Raw genomic sequence first — 19,198 nt, 5'->3', positions numbered from 1 at the left:
CACATGAAACTCAAAAAAAGAGTCATACAAAAAGTGGCAACTAGGTCAAATTACAAAGGATGAATATATACAAAAAATAACACAAGCACATAGGGACCAAATTAGAAAGACCAAGGCAAAAAGCAAGATTAAACTAGTTAAGGACATTAAAGGTAACAAGAAAACATTTTACAAGTCCATGAGAAGCAAGAGGAAGACCCAGCATAAGGTAAGTCCACTACTCAATGAGAAGGGAAAGAAAATAACAGAAAACGCAGCAACGGCTGAAGTGTTAAATGCCTTTTTTATTTCAATTTCCATCAAAAAAATTACCAGTGACTGGATAACTAACATAGTGAACATCAGTATAAATGAGTTAGAATCTGAGGCTAAAATATGAAAAGAACAAGTTAAGAATTACTCAGACAAGTTAGATGTCTTTAAGGTGGGACCTAATGAAATACATCCTAGAATATGTAAGGAACTGGCTGAAGAGATCTCTGAGCCATTAGTGATTATCTCTGAGAATTCACAGGGTTGGGGAGAGATCCCAGAGAACTGGAAAAAGGCAAATGTAGTACCTATCTATGAAAAGGGAATTAAGGACAACCCTGGCAATTATAGACCAGTCAACTTAACTTTGGTACCTGGATAGATAATGGATCAAATAGTCAAACAAATAATTTGTAAGCACCTAGAAGAAAATAAGGTAATATGTAACAGTCAAGAACAAATCATGTCAAACCAACCTACTATCCTTCTTTGACCGGGTAGCAAACCTTGTGGATAGAGAGGAAGCAGTAGATTTGATATATCTTGACATTAGTAAGGCTTTTGATACTGTCTCACATGACCTTCTCATAAAAAAACTAGGGAAATATAGCTTTGAGGAACCTACTATAAGGCGGGTACCCAACTGGTTGGTAAAGCATACTCAGACAGTAGTTATAAAAGGTTCACAATCAAGCTGGAATAGTATATCAAGTGAGGCCCAGCAAGTATCTGTCCTAGATCTGGTTCTTTTCAATATCTTATCTGTGGCTGATACCAAGTTATGAGGGGTTGCAAGAGCTTTGGAAAATAAGATTAGAATTCAAAATGATCTTGACAAACTGTCTGAAATAAACAGGATGAAATTCAACAAGGAGAAATGCAAAGTACTCCACTTAGGAAGGAATGATTAATTGCACAAATACAGAACGGGAAAGTATTGCCTAGGAACAAATACTGCAGAAAAGGATATGGGGATTATAGTGGATCACAAACTAAATATGAGCTAAAAAGGTAATACTGTTGCAAAAAAAGTAAACATCATTCTGGGCTGTATTAGCAAGAGTGTTATACGCAAGATACAAGAAGTAATTTTTCCGCTCTCCTCAGCACTGATGAAGCCTCAACTGAAATATGGTTGTGTGCAGGTCTAGGCACCATACTTTGGGAAAGATGTGGACCAAATGAAGAAAGTCCAGAGAAGAGCAAGAAAAATTATTAAAGGTCTACAAAACATGACCTACAAAGAAAGATTGAAAAAAAAATGTGTTTAGTGGGGAGAAGAGAAGATTGAGGGGAAACATGAGAATAGTCTTTAAGAATGTAAAAAGTTGTTATAAAGAGGAGGGTGATAAATTGTCCTCTGTAACCACTGAGGACAGGACAAGAAATAATGGACTTAAATTGTGGCAAGGAAGATTTAGCTTAGACGTTAGGAAAAAATTCTTAATTATAAGAGTAGTTAAACACTGGAACAAATTACTTAGCGAGGTTGTGGAATCTCCATCATTGGAGATTTTTAAGAACAGGTTAGACAAACACTTGTCAGGGATGGTTTAAATAATACTGAGTCCTGCCTCAGTTCAGTGGACTGGACTAAATGACCTGTCAAGGTCCCCTCCAGTCCTATATTTCTATGGTTTTAATGATTCTATAATGGTGTCTAAAGGGCCAAACCAGGGCCCCATTGTACTGTCGGTTAGCTGGCTCTCAATCTTCAAATGGTAAATATAGTTATACTTCTTTTGCAGTTTTAATAGCTCTGCAAGATTGTCTCTAATACACAAACCCATGTCTTTGTGGTGTTAGTGTTACTCTAATTTCATAACCTTCCTTTCCAATATCCTGATACTGCCCCTCAGAGGCAAGATATCAGACTAGGTGAACCACTATCCTCTTCTGATATGGTACAGCTTACATTTTCTGGAGTTTAAAAACAGAAAGAAGATATTATATTATACACACACACTTGGAGAGTGAACAAAGAAATAATAGCAAAGAGTCCTGTGGCACCTTATAGACTAACAGATGTATTGGAGCATGAGCTTTCGTGGGTGAATACCCACTTCGTCGCATGTATAGTTCAGCTTTAAACATCTGCCCCAGGTCATGAATAAAGGGAAACTCTGATTATTTTAAGGACTCTGGAGATATCTGAAACCACCAGATAATCAGAGTTTCAGATAAACAAAATTTGTATTTTGGAATTTTGAATAAAGGAGAGAGGTGTGAAATTAGCACAATCAGGGTTTGATGATTGCGTGTACACGGATATGGAATTTGGAATAGCTACCAAATGCAGCAAAAGGAGCCCTGTGGCTCATGACGCAACTAACATCTTATTGGCTGCAGAGGAGTGGATAGAACTCCCAGGGAACCTGCCAACAGCGAACCTTTATTATGTGGAGAAGCAACACAAAGCACTCAAGGGCTGAGCGTGCTGTTCTGTTGTACTCTGAGTCTCAGATGGCTTAGGCAGTGAGAGACCATTACTAGGAAACAAAAATAAGTCTCCAGTGGGGCAATAAAAAGTACTCACCACCAGGTCAGTAGTTCTTATTGTGCAGAGGTTGCCTTTTTAAAAGAACCTGTCTTTTGGTAGTAAGTAGTAATATTTTCCTATGTTGTATTGAGATTAATATAATTTGTTACAAAAATGCTATCTTTTAAATGGCAACTACTATGTAAGGAAACAAAGACCTTTAAATGTGGAGTAAAAAGCAGAGAAGATGTACTTGGAAAGGGCAAAATTTAAAGGAAAGAAATGACAAGAGGCACTTAGGAAAACAGGTCATTAAGCACAGCAAGATCTCAGATGCTCTGTGACACAATATTAAACAAATAGTCATTTGCATAGATGCATGTCATTCAAATCTCAAGAGGCATGGAAAGCCATGCTGCCTGTTTAGGCTAACAGCTGAACTGTTTGAGAAAAGATGGAGTAACTGGGATGAATGGCTTAAAAGCAGGAAGCTGATGTAACTTTTAGAATAATAGTTTCTATACTCACTGTAAGTCATAACTGATACTTCCACAGTCTGGTTGTATTCCCTTTTCTGATACACCCAATGTCCCCTCTGTAAAGACAAAACTCATACTATCAATAATGCTGTTTACTTTTAGTGAAAAATATTAGTAACAAAAGCTGCCCTCTGTTTTTGACACGGCTTCAGCTGAATGAACTATTGCTTAACACTCACACATTTGAGAGTGATAAAAGAATAATGAGTGGAGCATAGAAATAACAGCTAGGTTGTTTTTTGTTTTTTGATACAGACTGACAACATATACTGGTGTCAAATTAAATAATAAGCTGAATGGACTTTCCGTTGGGCTTCGACTGATCCTGATAAATGTCAAAGCCTCTTTCTTAGCTGCAATTTATGAAGTGCTCCTTTGTAATATTTCTCTGGGGAAATAGCACACACATAGTGGAAACTTTCCATTCCTTGCTTGCAGAAAACCCCCAGATTCATTTTCTTCCTTCAATACTGAGAAATCTGACATCACAAATTGTCATTCTCGCCAGCAGAGGTCTCCCTGCCCCCTGGCTCTGGGAAGGAAGTCAGTGACTGTAACTAACAAGAAATGCTTCCATCTGGCTGCACTACAGTAAAAAACAAGGTGGAAGGAAAATGAGCAAAATAAGGTGGGATAAGGTGGGTCTGACTCTTCCTTTATTTTATCAATGCAAGGAGGGCAACGCTGGCATGCAATATGGGCATTCAAATGAGATCCTACCCGTGCACAAGAGCATGCTATAAGGTATGAGTTTTGAAGACAAGAACACATTATTAAGGCAGCAGAGTATGTGATTTCAGTCAAAAGGGATGTGACTGGTCCAAAATATGGCAAGCACTTCAACTGACAGAAATGCAAAGATAATATATGCATAGAATATTCATGAGTGTCCTTCACTAGGTGTGTTCTGTGCCTAGTCTATACATTAAAACTTCTAAATGATACTTGCATGCTTTGTGCACCATCCTTATGTAACCCACTGGTGAATGTGGGTTAAGGTCCCTTCTCTGTGCCAATCTACAGAGGACAGGAACTGAAACAGCCCCTAGTTACACAGCCTTAGCTTTTTAACTCAAGCTGTAATAGTTTGTGGTTTTAGTTCTGGAAGTCCCAGATTCAATCCCCGGTGTGTCATCCAAGAGGCAGCCATCACACATGCATGATACTTACAGTAGAGTTGGCACTGAGGTTTATGCCACCATGAATAGGAAATGCAAAATAGTTCCCTTGTCTCTGAGCCCTTCATTCCTGAAAGCAGCAGTAATAAATGGCACCCCAAAAGTCTTCAGTGCTGAGCCAGCCCAACATAAAGATTCTTGCTTCACTGGATGTATTTGGGTATGTGATATCAAGATTCTTTCACTGGCTACATCTTCTTCTGCTGCCGTGATTTTCTGGCATACTAAAGAAGCACTGCACAGGATACTACCTTAAGTTCATTCTCTCTGTCTTGACCCCAAGAAATTCACAGGGCCTGAGATACTAGTATAAAAATAACCTTCGCTACAAGATTTGTTAACATTGTGCAAACCATGTGGCCTCAATGGGACTTTCATTAGTGCTACCAGAACAAAGTTGGTTTCCATGACAACAGATTTTTATAGAAATGGTTTTTGCTTTGTTTTTTGTAAACTGAAAGAAAATCAGTAGAGAGATAAATAGACCGTCCTCCATTTCTTGAAAAGCAAAGAACAGCTTGTAGGATTTATTTTTTTTAACAGGAAGTAGCCTGTGAAACAGGTAAGTGTAGAGGGAAGTCAATTAATGGCTTTGGGAGAATATAGGATCAATATTTATATGATAGCACCATAGTGAAATTTAAAGTTATACTGTTCCTAAGAACAGAATGACTAAACTTCTTAGGAACACTAAACTGTTCAAACATATGCCTTTTAAGTGATAAGTAAGAACCATTTATTCACTCCTTTCCCCACGGTACAAATTTGGAGGGTTTGGATAAAATGGGACCAGGAACTAGATTCATGCAGAGAGAGGAGAGGAAGAGAGAGAGAGAGAGAAAGCGCCTGTAATAGACACAGTGCTGAGTTTCAGAACTATCAAGTCTGGTTTGCTGTACAATGGATGGGACTATCTAATGCCATTTTAAAAAGAAGCAGTAAACAGCTGAGTCATCCATACTGGGACTATTAGGATTCTAAACCTTCTTCCTCCTTCAGCACTGCTTAGCACTATCTTGTATGGAGTCACGGGTGAATATGAGGTGTTCTGGCATAGGGAGAATGAGTCTGTGCTCTGATCCACTTTCTTTTGCTTTTTTACAGCTAGTTCCAAGTCACTAGTGTTCTAATTGGTTACAAAAAGTTCTATGGTAAGTGCCTCACAGAACATGATGCAATTAAACCAGGCAGTACAGTATTCTGAGCAGCAAAAAGATGACAGCAAAATGGTTTTATTGTAAGAAGCAAAGATAAGCTTCTGGACTTTGATCTTCAGGTTTCAAACCCAATATGGAGCCTGACTGTTTCTATGCATTGCAAATTTTCACTTTGTATTACTCAGGCTCAAGCCTGCTCCAGCTGAAGAGGTTAGATCACATGTAATATATATTAGCAAGGTAGGAAAGAATGATAGCTTTCATATCTACGCCCCCTGCTTTGCCCAGTTATTTCTGCAGGAAATGCATTCTCTATGGCTACTGCCTTACCACATCCCTCAACGGCAGTGTTTAGTGACAACACCTCTGGCATTGCCCTCATTAACTTCCCTAGATGCTCTGTCACTTACAGGCAATCCAGCATGCTTCTTGTCAGACTTCAAGTTTCTCCCCACCCTCTAATCCATTTCTCCACATTTCAGAGATACCTTTGGAGGAGAAACATTTTTACTGAAATATTTAGTATGTCTTAGAGTCAGTGACTACCACTTTCTAGAACTGCTCATTTTTCAAAGCTCTGATCCATCAAGCAGTGCCTTTGGGACTACTGTATAACACTGTACACTGCATGAGTGCAGCTTGTTAGAGTCTTGGGTTGCCAACTAGGGTGACCAGATGAGATGAAGAAAATATTGGGACACATGGGGGTGGGAGGTTCCATCAGTGGTGCAAAAAAGCTAAAAAAAACCCAAAAAAACCCAAAACAAACAAACAAACCCAGAGTGAAATATTGGGACAAATATCGGGATGACCACCCAAATATCGAGATAGTCCCGATTTTATCGGGACGTCTGGTCACCCTATTGCCAACCCTCCAGGATTGTCCTGGTGTCTCCAGGAATTAAACATTAATCTTTAAGTAAAGATTATGTCATATATTCCTGGAGGCATCATCACATCAAACCAAAATTGGCAACCCTATTAGAGTCACATACAGGACTCATTTAGACACATGTAGCCAAATTCCGAGACGAGGCAGGCAGTGATACACATTCAACTGCTCACACTGATTTAGACTCCCTGGCATTCAGGTTGCTTCATACATACTTATATCCATTCTACCAATGTCTGAGGCAACCTGAGTTGGTGTCAGTTACACGAGGAGCCAGAAGGTAGTAAAAATTACCCCATCCTACTTTAACTTGTACCTTCTGGCTATTCAGTGTGCAACTATACCAGTCCAGTCTTCTTAAATATGGAGGGAATAGGTGTAAATAAATATGAAGGAGTCTAACTGAACGCAGTGGAGTGTGACATACATCAGTTGACACATCATCTCTGAATTTGAAACAGAGAACAGAATTTACTCTGGGGAATTTAGCCTGCTATATCCTCAAAGAGATCAATAGTTCTCTATCTTGGGCACCCACAACCTGCCAGGTAGGCTGAGTTATTCCTGCCCATTTGCTGTATACATATATGCTACCTCCACCAAAAACAATTGTTCACTGCCTATAACAATGTTCTGGATATGTGTAATAATAACTAAGAGAGAAAAAAATCACACAAGGAAACACACTAACCTCATTCACATACATAGAGCAAGCAAAGATAAATGACAGCTCATGCTAACAAAAACATATTTAGACTTTTAGAAACTGCAGCTAAACACCTGCATATTGCAGTCTCTCTATAACAGACAGAGTGCGTTCTACATTGTTAACAGGGTCAGACTGATACCACTGACTCCAAAGAGATGCCGCTGCTTAGCTTAGTTTAACACAAGGCTGGAACAAAAACTCCACACAGTTATTACAGTACTATGGTAAACTAAGCTAAACTCACAATATTACTGTCACTTATTTGGATCCACTTGGTCTCCATCTGTCAGAAATGTCTCCTCCTTTGCGAAATACATAATAATAATCTCATTTAAAAACAACTAGTTCCATGAAAGCTTCCTGACACGAAAAAAAGCTGACCCAGTGCCTTCCTGCTTGCTGATGCAGTACTCCTGTTGAATGATTACTTATCTGCAGCAACACCAACCACTTTTTTTTTTGTTACTAGATATCTGAGCACCTCATTTTCTTCTTGGATCACATTATGCTCTCAGATACTTTCATTTTCTATGCATTACTTTCTAGAAAAGATCAACTCCTGGAAGTGAAAAATACATTCTTCTACCTGGTTTCAAGTAAAACCGCCTTGCCTGTTGGTGGGATAACAGAGAATTAACAGATCTGAAAATACACACTTCCTTGCCAGTCATGGAATAATGTCGTCTCCTGCTACAACCTTTAAAACTGTGTAAGATGTTAGTCTCTAAGGTGCCACAAGTACTCCTTTTCTTTTTGCGGCTAAAGGGCTTGGCTACACTGGAGAGTTGCAGCGCTGGTGGTGGGTTTACAGCGCTGCAACTGAGTAACTGTCCACACCTGCAAGGCACATCCAGCGCTGCAACTCCCTGGCTGCAGCGCTGGCTGTACACCTGGTCTTCTTGGGGTGTAACGATTGCAGCGCTGGTGATGCAGCGCTGCTCATCAAGTGTGGCCACCAAAAGTGCTGTTATTGGCCTCCAGGGTATTAGGAGGTATCCCAGAATGCCTGCTCACAACAAACCGGAAGAATGGCTGAACTCTGAGCTTCCCCGAGCTGCTTATCTAAAAAACAAACACAGCTGCTGTTTGCTTGGGCGAGAGAGCAGAGGCAGGCAGGGGAATTGCTTTGGAAGGTTCACAGCTGTTTGCCTGAAGAGAGAAGTCATACAGCAGAGGGGGAGGGGGGAGTCCGTGTTGAGCAGCTGCTTATGTGGTCTGAAGGCTATTTAGGAGTGCATAATTTGCATTTAGTGAATAAGAGAGGGGTGGGGGAAGGGCTCGAAACTTTTAAATTGATTGCAGGTTGGTGATGTATATGCTCTAATCCTTAGAACTTGCGGCAGGGAGCTGAAAGATCCAAAAATCCACTCTTTCTCCCTCATGTTCCCCCTCATTCACCTCTTTTGAAAAGCACATTGCAGCTACTTGAACGCTGGGATAGCTGCCCACAATGCACCACTGCCAACAGCGCTGCAAATGCTGCAAATGTAGCCACACTGCAGCTCTGGTAGCTTTCAGTGTGGCCACACTGCAGCGCTTTCCCTACACAGCTGTACGAAGACAGCTGTAACTCCCAGCACTGTACAACTGTAAGTGTAGCCATACCCAAAGACTCACACAGCTGCTACTCTGAACCTTGAGTGTTGGTGATTCAATAGGTGACAATTTTCTCTGAATCAATACTGACCCAATACCCCAGCAAGATGCTAGGGAGCATTGTGTTGTTGGAGGTACTTTCTTTAGAATGAGATGTAAAACAAGATTCAGATCACTTGTGAGCCAAGATCCCATGACAACTTTTACAGGGTTAATCACAGCTGCTGGGCAAAGTTCACCAGAGATAATTACAAATGGCCTCCCTAAATTCTCTCTGAAGTTTTGATTGGATAAAGTCTCCTTCCCTCCCCATACTAAACTGTTGTGTAAGGGTTGCCATTCATTATTAAACAGCTGCCATGTTCTATGCCACAGGTGATTGATTTCAGCAGTGAGTGAAGAGACTGTTCTATATCTCTTACCCAATTCACACCTGCTCTGTCTTAATTCACTAATGGTTTGTAAAACCCTTCATGCTCCTCAAATGAAAGGTTCTGTATAAGTGCTGAGTAGAAGCAGTAACATAGGTATATAGTTACTTCTTGCATTACACCAAGCAACCTCACTCACCTCCTGGAAGGTAACTTCTTTTATATAAACCTGTCAGGTGGTAACAATATTTGCTCCCTGCCGACATTACAGTTTCCACCATTTGGTAGTGCCAGTGCAGCTGCACCACTGCTGCACAACACCTACACAGTTTTCCAGTATAAACACACAAGTAAAGCTCAGTCTTGCAAGATCTTACCCCTGAAGTAGTTCTTATTCACGTGAACAGTCCCATTGACATCAGTGAGACTACTCATGTGAATAAGGGCAGCAGGACCAGAGCTCTCCTATAGGTTTGATCCTATTCCCGGTGAAACCAAAATTGCCAGGGACTTTCATGGTGCAGTATCAGGGCCTAGTAGCACTTTAATATAGAAAGGAGGAGCAATCACTGTGTATTACATGAATTTTACTCTATGAAGGAGTTCTGACAGTCATGGACCGCTAGAATGACGCATGGACACATGATAATGTCCCTAGGACTGATGAGCTGTAGGAAATATTTTCCCCAATTGTCTGTAGTACTGGCAGCTGGAATGAAGGAGCTGTAGGGAAAACTTTAGATGTAGAAAATCCACAGATGCCAACCATACCTTGCAGCTTCGGAATATCGTTCCAACCATCTAAATACAGCAGCTTGACGAAGGTGGTTCAGGAAATAGGCTGGGTTCAAAATAATGCTCCTTTGAAACGTAAAAGAGATAATCAAGTTAAACCTCAAATTGTTACACTATTGAAAGATCATTAATATCAAACTCTGACTAAGGCACATGCTGTACACACTTTCTATACACAATTCAAAATCTATCTTCCCAAACCCAATACTGAATTATCACTTTTTCTCCTTTGACAGCTAAGATGGATGAACAGGCATTATTAAAATGTCTATTAAATTTGTATCATAAATGCAATTTCATTTATAGCTTTGCCTTTTGTTATAGAAACAGCTCTTAAAGTCCCAGTGAGCACATGTTATACTGCATTTAGCTAGCATATAACATCAGCAAAGATACCACATATTATTGTAGAACTTCCTTTGTTATCTGTCATCTATATTTCTAGGTTTGATGATAATCTTACATTATTATCTTAAAGGAATTATTCACACATAACTAATTTAAAAAATCCTGAAAGCCAGTGAGAGTGTTTCCAAAATTGTAACAAAGGATAGTCTCTCTCAGGTTGGATTTGTGTGGGTGAATCCTTGTACCTTTCTCAGCCTTCACTGAATGTGGGTATCCTCACACATGGATCCAGTTGCAGAAGCAGGGCCTATTATCAATAGGAGGTGTAAGAAAAACTAGTATACACTAAACTATTAGAATAGACAGGCAGTATGTCTTTTGGTATAAGCAGGGGACAGAGATTCAGGATGAAGCTGGATCCTACTTCTTTGCTGACAGTACAATTTCTCTACCAGAAAGGGCTTAGATACTACAATCATAAGGGCGGTACAAGGATTTATCTAGAATACAGCATTCAACCCCCCTCAGTAATTTGAAATATTAGTTATAATTTAGCTGTGGTGAATGACCATCTTTTTAAAAGGTTGATCCCTATTACCAACGATAGACAGATATTGCATCAGATACTACATTTTCTGAACCAAATGCTGGAGAACTTGGAAATTCAAAAGACTCCGAGGCACACCAAAAATGAGTTTAGCCAGAAAGCAATCCCAAAGGACTTTAAATATTATTGACATTTAATGATCAGTATTCCCAAGGCATTAATGCCTTTAACCAACTGAATGATAACTGGTGCTGCAGGAAGAGATTTGAAAGGAGATTATTGCTGTTATAAACTGTGGTCAACACTTGATAATAGCAACATCGATTTTTTTTCAAGTTATCGGCTCTACCAGAGCTAAGCAACAGCAATGAAAAAAAAATCAATAATTTCCTGGTAGTTAGCAACGCATTTTCTACAAGACTTAGGGCAGGATGTACTCTGATAGGTTTATAATAAATACAGAATTGTAGCAGAATCTCAAAGAATTAGATTTCAGCTCTCCTTTTTCATTCTGATTCATTCTTAATCTTAAAAGATCAGCTCCGTCTTTCTTTCTATAAACTCTATACTGAAAAAATATGATAGCGTTCTCTAAAACCTACAACAAATATCTCACTCGCTATAAGCAGAGACCTAAAAACTATCTTTGATTATTTGATCGTTCAGCTGAATGCTGTTATTTCTTCAGAGACGTGTACACTCCCAGGCATGCCAAGTTCTGTGGATTTACATAGAACAGCTGTTTGACACAGCAAACCACTACAGTTTGGCAGCTTTTTTGTAGAATAATTATAATTCGTGTCATGTGATGAACTTAAAAGTGGGTAAAGCTGGCCCATGTCCTGGATAATACTATCTCCAGATCTGAGAAGCCATTTTTGGTAAAATACAAAGACAGGAGTGGGGGGTGGGAGGGTCATATAAAGGAAAATGAATGATACAAACAGAGGTAGAGAAGAAAAGCAACAATCCAGGAAGCCAATCCCTAAAATGAGAGCAGACTGGAGGTCCATCCAACTATGTGGGAACCTGCGAGGCTGTGAACCCTGAGAACAAGTCCCTGCTCCAGTATTCATCTCCAGCCATGGAGGACTCTGTACAATGACAGGTGCTGAAAGGAAAAGGAGGTGGGGAAGATCCAGCAGTGAAGGGGATGCGCCTAGTGGCTGTACTACAGGGTCATGAGGATCTGTGTGTCTAACGTGTGGAGAAGTATCACTCGCCACTAGGTGCAAAGCTTCCATTGAATTTTTACTGATATGCTTTTGGGGGCGACCTCATAAAGACAAAGGAATTTTAATAAACTTTTTTGAAACAACTATTTCTTGATCCAGATGCAAAAAAAGTTTTAATTGGAAACACTGAAAATAAAAACCCTATGTCTGAAGATTAAAACATGTGTTCTTGTCAGACTTTCCCCTGACCTCTCCCCCTCACCATTAAAGGGACTAGACTAAAGTAAACATAACACAGATTTTCATTTATTTTTCAGCTGCAGTGTAATCCAAAGACTGTCCAGTAAATGACTTTCCTAAATCATTTGGTCAGTTTTTCTCAACAAAACAGTTTTTAAGTAATACAGTATATCAGCCTGGTTTTTGACATTTTCATTTTTTCATCTTGACATCTTCCCTTAAAAATAATACAGTTTGTCCTGTTATCTTTTCTTCAAGTTCTAAGGGGGAAAACAAGAAAACAAGACATCAGCTTTGTCCCATCAGAGTTATCAGGGCACGTGAATTAAAGGTGTACGTATTTGACCATAGTTTTCTACCTTTAGTTCCCTTTTGAGCTGACTTCCCAACTCCAAAAACACCAGATACAGCAAGAAAGGCAAGTTGCTGTATAAAAATTGATCTCTGGAAAACATCAGCCTCACTCTTCCTTTTCTCCAGAGATGCACATCTTTTTATTGCAGCTCTTCCCAACTGCAGTGGGGATTTAGCTCTGAAAATCTGATTAACAGTAAAAGGAACATCTTTACTACCTACCAGCACATTGCGTTTAGTTGGTCTTTGTAGAAAAAAAAGTCAAGGGGCTGTCTCTATAGATGAAAGATACAAGTAAACAAATATCATCAGAGGGGTAGCTGTGTTAGTCTTGATCTGTAAAAGCAGCAGAGTCCCGTGGCACCTTATAGACTAAAAGAAGTATTGGAGCATGAGCTTTCGTGGGTGAATACCCACTTCGTCGGATGCATGTCATGCCATGCGTACGACGAAGTGAGTATTCACCCACAAAAGCTCATGCTCCAATACTTCTGTTAGTCTATAAGGTGCCACAGGACTCTTTGCTGCTTTTACAAGTAAACAAATGTATTTCACTGGCTTAGTGCTTGTGAGCATGTCCCTTTCTGGTGGCTAGGCACAGTAAAGCTAAATGCTGGCTGCTTCCTAGAAGAGAAGTGATCTCTTTAACTGAAGTAGCATGGGCTTGAAGTTGCAGATACCACATCTGTCAGCTGGGAGAAATCCTGCATGTAATGCATTCCTACCTTACTGCACAAACATTTGCTTTAACATTTTTAATTGATAGAGGTATTTACAGATAATTGCCCAGGTGTACAAAAGTAAATCATAGATTTTTAGGGTTGGAAGGGACCTCAGGAGATCATCTAGTCCAACTCCCTGCTCAAAGCAGGAGCAATCCCCAAATGGCCCCCTTAAGGATTAGGGCTCTCAAACCTGGGTTTAGCAGGCCAATGCTCAAACCACTGAGCTATCCAGTCAGATAGGTATGGCTGACATCACCTACACAGGGAGATGTATAGATAGGTGTAAGATGAAGCAATGTTATACACTAGTAGGAACATACATCACTGATATACACTAATTATACAAATATAGTCACTGGACGTTATATGTAACATTGTTATGTTATGTGCAGTAATGTACCAGAAAATATTATACAGAGTGGACCAAATCCTCAGCTGATGTAAAATGGCATGGCTCCATTGTTTTCAGTAGTTATACATTCAGTATATAGATGAGACTGACAAGTTCCGATTATTATACAATTTAGTTTTAACTTGTGGCTGCTTTTCTTTCTTTCCTGTATATTCCAGGTAGCTCATTAGCTAAAGTCCAGTATTCATCAAACTAGTCTTAGAACTGTTTGAGTCCACCCCGATACAATCTCTCTTACTATAATTATTATTTGTCTCTCTGTAGACCTTATTCTGGTAGGTGCTATGCAAATACAGAACATAAAGACAGTTCCTGCCCCACAAAATGACAGTTGCATCAGCTGGATCCTCAGCTTGTGTAAATCAGCATATCTATTGAAATCAATGAAGCTACTCAACTTTACACCAGCTGAGGACTTGACCCCATCATAGTGTCTGGAATTGTGTGTGTTTAGCTACATGGTGATTCTAACGATTTCATTTTGGGGGGAACAGCATGGGGGTGCATTTCCTCACACCCATCTTAATGTTCTGAACAAGTTTCCTTGTAGATGCTGTTTTGAAGATAGGGAGGAGTGTCTCCTAGCATACAAAACTTGGAGTTCTCAAAATTTGTGTCAATGTTTTTTGAAAGCTTTCATATACAGCCAGTGATTAAGCTACCCGGAATGTTTGGGTAGGCCCATAAAATGACTAGGGCTGGGTAAAACTGGCAAACTTTTTTCCATGGAATGTGGCAATTTGGGAGGAACAGCACAGGGAAAAATGGGCCCCAGTTTGAGTTTGTAATAAAATGTATGAAAACTGCTGCAAGCAATCCGACCTTTTGTTTCACACTGTCCCAGTAATTATCTATTTGCACATACCTTCTTCAGCAGAGGCTGCATTAATTTTGCTGGTATCTTCTGGAGGGTAGAAGGAATGTGAGCTTACTTTTCATTGGCAATCTCTCCATGATGGCGAGAATGTGGTGGTATAAGTGTCACCACAAAAAAAATTATCGTAGGGAGGAGAGGACCATTTAACGACATTCATGACACTTGCAGCCCCTCTGACAAGGATATCAACAGGACAATAAAAAGCTGGAGCTAGAAAGCTGGGGGACATATATCCCATTACCTCCCCACTGGCTACACCTGTGAATGGTGCTATGAGCATGCTGGAGAATGCCTGCCCAGAAGACGATCTAAAATGTCTTCTATGGTAACCTGAAAATTAGTTTGAAATCCTTTCTAATTTAATCTTCACTACAGCTGATCCAATGACTGCTGATATCAATGGAAGGACTCCCTCTGATTTTGATGGGGTTTGGATCACAACATTGTTGCTGAGACAACTGTTTCTCCCTCCCCCTGTCTGAGATACAACTTGATTTTGTGTAATCAGATTTTTTTAGTACAGCCTAACAGAATTAGCTGTGAATATAGTGTCTGCGATAGCAGAGGACATTTTTAGCACACAGACCAAAAAATATCATGAAGCTGCTTTCATGTCTAAACATAAAGAAGGGGTTTTTACACCAAGGCTTTCTCATACACATAATATCTTTTTTTTCTGACAGGAAAGGGAAATGCATCTTCCATGCTAAACATTTTTCTTCTTGCACAGGATTCAGTGGTGAATCACTTTGAATTGCAAACCAAGAGATACATCTGCCCGCCAGCTCTCAATTCATTAGCTATAAAGGAGAAAAACAAGAAGAACATTCTCCTTCCTTGCTAAATGAAAGGATATTTAGAAAGGTCTTGTTTCAAGGCATCCAGTTCACGGGCATGAGCTATTCCTAATTTGGGTGAACAGATTCTGCTTTCCCTGTTTTATTCATGTAATCCACTCCTGACTGATTTCCCAACTGTACAAGTACTAATTTCTTGACTACCAAATTTCATTAATATATTTACAAGGGCTGTCAATTCTAGGATGAGGATATTTAACTCAGCCTGCATAAAACCTGTTGGACTTTGCATTAATCTTTTCAATCATGAACTGTGTTTCTCCTAAGGAGGAAGAAAAGCTGTTTCAGGAGCTTCTTTTTGCATGAATCCTACAAAATAATACAGACTATGGGCATTAGTCACCCTCAAAGTTAATGGGAGTATGCAGGGCAGGATCAACCCCATTGGATAACAAATATGTAATTGATCTAGTGCCCTGGAAATAAAATATAGTTCAAAGGTGGGGAAAGTTAACTGAAAATGTTTTTCATAAAGTAATTGCATTATAAAGAAATATTTGAAATGCAGCATAAGAGAAGGGAATTCTATTGTAGGATGCTAGGTGTTTTTTAAAAGCGCCTCTAGCTTATGATGTCTCAGAACATCTCAAGTGAATAGTCTTGTATTAAAGAATTGCTTATCAATTACGTATATTGCAATGTACCCCTTATATTTGCTAAAGGTTATTAGAAGCCACTCATTTGGATTCTCCAGAAAGTTTGTATATTCCTTTTCTCTTGGGGGATGAGTGTTAGTGAGGGCATGGGGTTGGAGGGATGTATATGATATCTTAGGGCCTTTCCCTTCCACAAATCATCAGCATTGGTCTCAATTCCTCTCCCTTTTCCAGTTTTATCAGCAAACTTCTCTTCCCATCTATAGTTATTTTTTCCTCCCTTTGATTCCCACTAACTGTATTACCTTAAGCTGTCACCATGCTATTTATTATCAATTAGTTATCACATAACAATTACATAATTAATATGCTTCCCATAAATTGCGCAAGTGGTGTTACAAAGGGCCATATCCTCCACTGAACACATAAAAAGGCACAGAAGATGCAACCTTAACAGAAAAGGGACATGGGTTTGCTGAGGGTGAAGTCCTCCTTGCATTCAATTTTCAGAAGAGAGATGCAGAATTAGCAGGTGGCAATACCTGAAGAAAGTGTGGGGTCTGAAGGGAAACCTGGGTTAAACCCCACAGTTCTCAGACCGTCCACCACAGCAACCCTCATCAAGGAAGAAGTAATTCTGGCTTTGTCAGGCATCATTTACACCATTCAGAGAGGGAAACATGCCGCAAAGGGTGGTTTTCCCCTGACTCCTAGCTGTCTCCTGCTTGATACATTCCTTTTCTTGAAGGACATATGTTGAGGGGATGCCAGTGACTTTTTGGTAAGAAAAGCATAGTAAACTTTTCATTCCAGATGGTCCTCCATAACATACCTCATTTTTCCACCCAGAATTTCTGTGATTTTTATTTTCCAGTGCTTAATGGAGGGGAGCATAAGGCCATTGCTTGCCTACAGATTGGCCATCTCTGTACTTCTGTGTTACAACATCAGAAGACTTACTGTCATTTCATTGAAATAACATTGGGTGTGAAGTCCTACTAGTTGACCATGTTGGATAGTTACATTTTATTGCTTAACTATCCTACTTGAACTTCTGAAGGAATCAGGCAATGTCCTGGATTTATAATCTGCACTTTTATGGACTCCACAACCATAGTGTTGCTGGATAGATTACGGTCATACGACAAAACAGTGCAGCGAACAAAACAGCTTCCTGTTGGCCTTTGTGTAGTTATCTCAGATGTGAAGGTGAGGCCAAAGCTCCTTTCTGTTTCCTAACACTTGCGCCCCTCCAGCACTTGGAATACCAGCGAAGCAAGGCAGAAAACTGAAGTCTCCTTGAAAAAGCAGAATGTCTGTCTTGCTTTGCCAGATCCTCCACCTTGAATCATAGTTCATCTCCACCCTCTTCAATGTTAAAGATGCACAGAGAAAACAAAATCATAATAGCTCCTCTTGGTTACATAGTCATACATGCCACTGCACTGCCACTTTTGTTTCTTCATATGACTGCAGCTTCTTGTATTTCTCTGTTGGGCCAGATCCTCTAAAGGACAGGCTCAAAAGAGGAGACTGATGAGCTGAAACATTGTGTTCTGTTTCAAAACAGCTTTCAGTTGGAGCAAAAATAAATAAATAAATAAAATAAAAATCAACCTTGGAGATCAGGTTGAGCGACATAAGGCCTCAGCACGATTCCGAGGTTCTAGTCAGTTTCTTGACGTAAAGTTTAAACCTTCACTGTTTTGCCATCTGGTGTAATTGAAAATTGCCTTCTGCAACAAAAGGGAAAAATCCAATTTCTCAGCAAGCCATTTGAGGTTATTAGGATCATTAAACACTGGTATATGCCATAATGCCTGGGCCAAGAGAACTGCAGGGAATGTAAATGTTGTATGATTCACTATTTATCGGAGTACTGTATTTTTTACCAGTTTAGACTGGATGTTAGGTATTAGCTTGATGGCTACTTAATTATGACAGCTAGTGGTCAAATAAGCTACTGTGGTGGCTGCTTGGCTAGGTCAGGGGTCAGCAACCTTTCAGAAGTGGTGTGCCGAGTCTTCATTTATTCACTCTAATTTAAGGTTTCGCGCGCCAGTCATACATTTTAACGTTTTTAGAAGATCTCTTTCTATAAGTCTGTAATATATAACTAAACTATTGTTGTATATAAAGTAAATAAGGTTTTTAAAATGTTTAAGAAGCTTCATTTACAATTAAATTAAAATGCATATCCTCCCGAACCAGTGGCCAGGACCCTGGCAGTATGAGTGCCATTGACAATCAGCTCGTGTGCCGCCTTCGGCACGCATGCCATAGGTTGCCTACCCGTGGGCTAGGTCAACTCAGATGTATTTATTCACACTGGTGATGAATTAGGAGTGTTTCTAATAGCCTTTTATCACCCAGTGTGCATCTTTTATGTCAGCCTGCCATATGGTCAAAATCCAATGGATGTCCTCTCCTCTCAGTGCAAAAAGGCAGCCTCAAGTCCTGAGAGCAATAACCAGCAGATTTATTTCCAATTGTAAGAAAGAGCCCATCTTTACCCCCGACACATGCTCCAAAGGTAAGGACAATGGAAATGTCTCTCTTTCACTCAGTTAGTGGGAAAGCTGTTCCCCGAACCAGCAGACTCTGCTTAACATAGACATTGGAGTTTGGTCAGTTGTAACATTGTACGAGCTTCTTTTAAGCATATTGTATAATATGCTTGGAATGAAGCATCACAACTGACAAAACTGCTCTATTTAGGGGCACATCTACACTTAAAATTCTGCATCGGTGCAGCTGCACTGCTGTAGCGCTTTAATGAAGACATTCTAACCTGACAGGAGAGAGCTCTCCTGTTGGTGTATCCACCTCCCCAAGAGGCATTAGCTATGTTGGCAGGAGAAGCTCTCTTACTGACATGCACAGGGGGTTACGGTCGGCATAACTTCATCATTCCTTAGCAACACAGTGACACCAATATATGTCTGTAGTGTAGACCAGACCCCAGTTAATGATCAGACATTTGAGGAACAGCTTTGCATCCTTGGGTCACAGTGCAAGCGTGCACACACAAAGATGCGTGAGGGTTTTTAGTTACTAAGGCTTCTGAAGCTTATGCAGGAACTGTGAGATTTACATAAA

At 39.9% G+C, this 19,198-nt stretch overlaps 1 protein-coding gene across 1 annotated transcript in view; it reads right to left on the bottom strand.

The window, feature by feature from the left end:
* Positions 1 to 19,198, bottom strand: part of SPATA16 (spermatogenesis associated 16) — a 121,100-nt gene that overhangs the window by 77,548 nt on the left and 24,354 nt on the right. Inside the window, exon 3 of the mRNA XM_030575458.1 lies at positions 9,945 to 10,034. Within this exon, the coding sequence (XP_030431318.1) occupies positions 9,945 to 10,034 (90 nt within the window). The remainder of the gene's footprint in view (positions 1 to 9,944; positions 10,035 to 19,198) is intronic.

This window comes from Gopherus evgoodei, chromosome 9, assembly GCF_007399415.2.
Source record: "Gopherus evgoodei ecotype Sinaloan lineage chromosome 9, rGopEvg1_v1.p, whole genome shotgun sequence".
In the NCBI taxonomy this organism is placed as follows: Eukaryota; Metazoa; Chordata; order Testudines; family Testudinidae; genus Gopherus; species Gopherus evgoodei.
The sequence above is the reverse complement of the archived record's forward strand: the minus strand, read 5'-3'. Positions and strand labels throughout refer to the sequence as shown.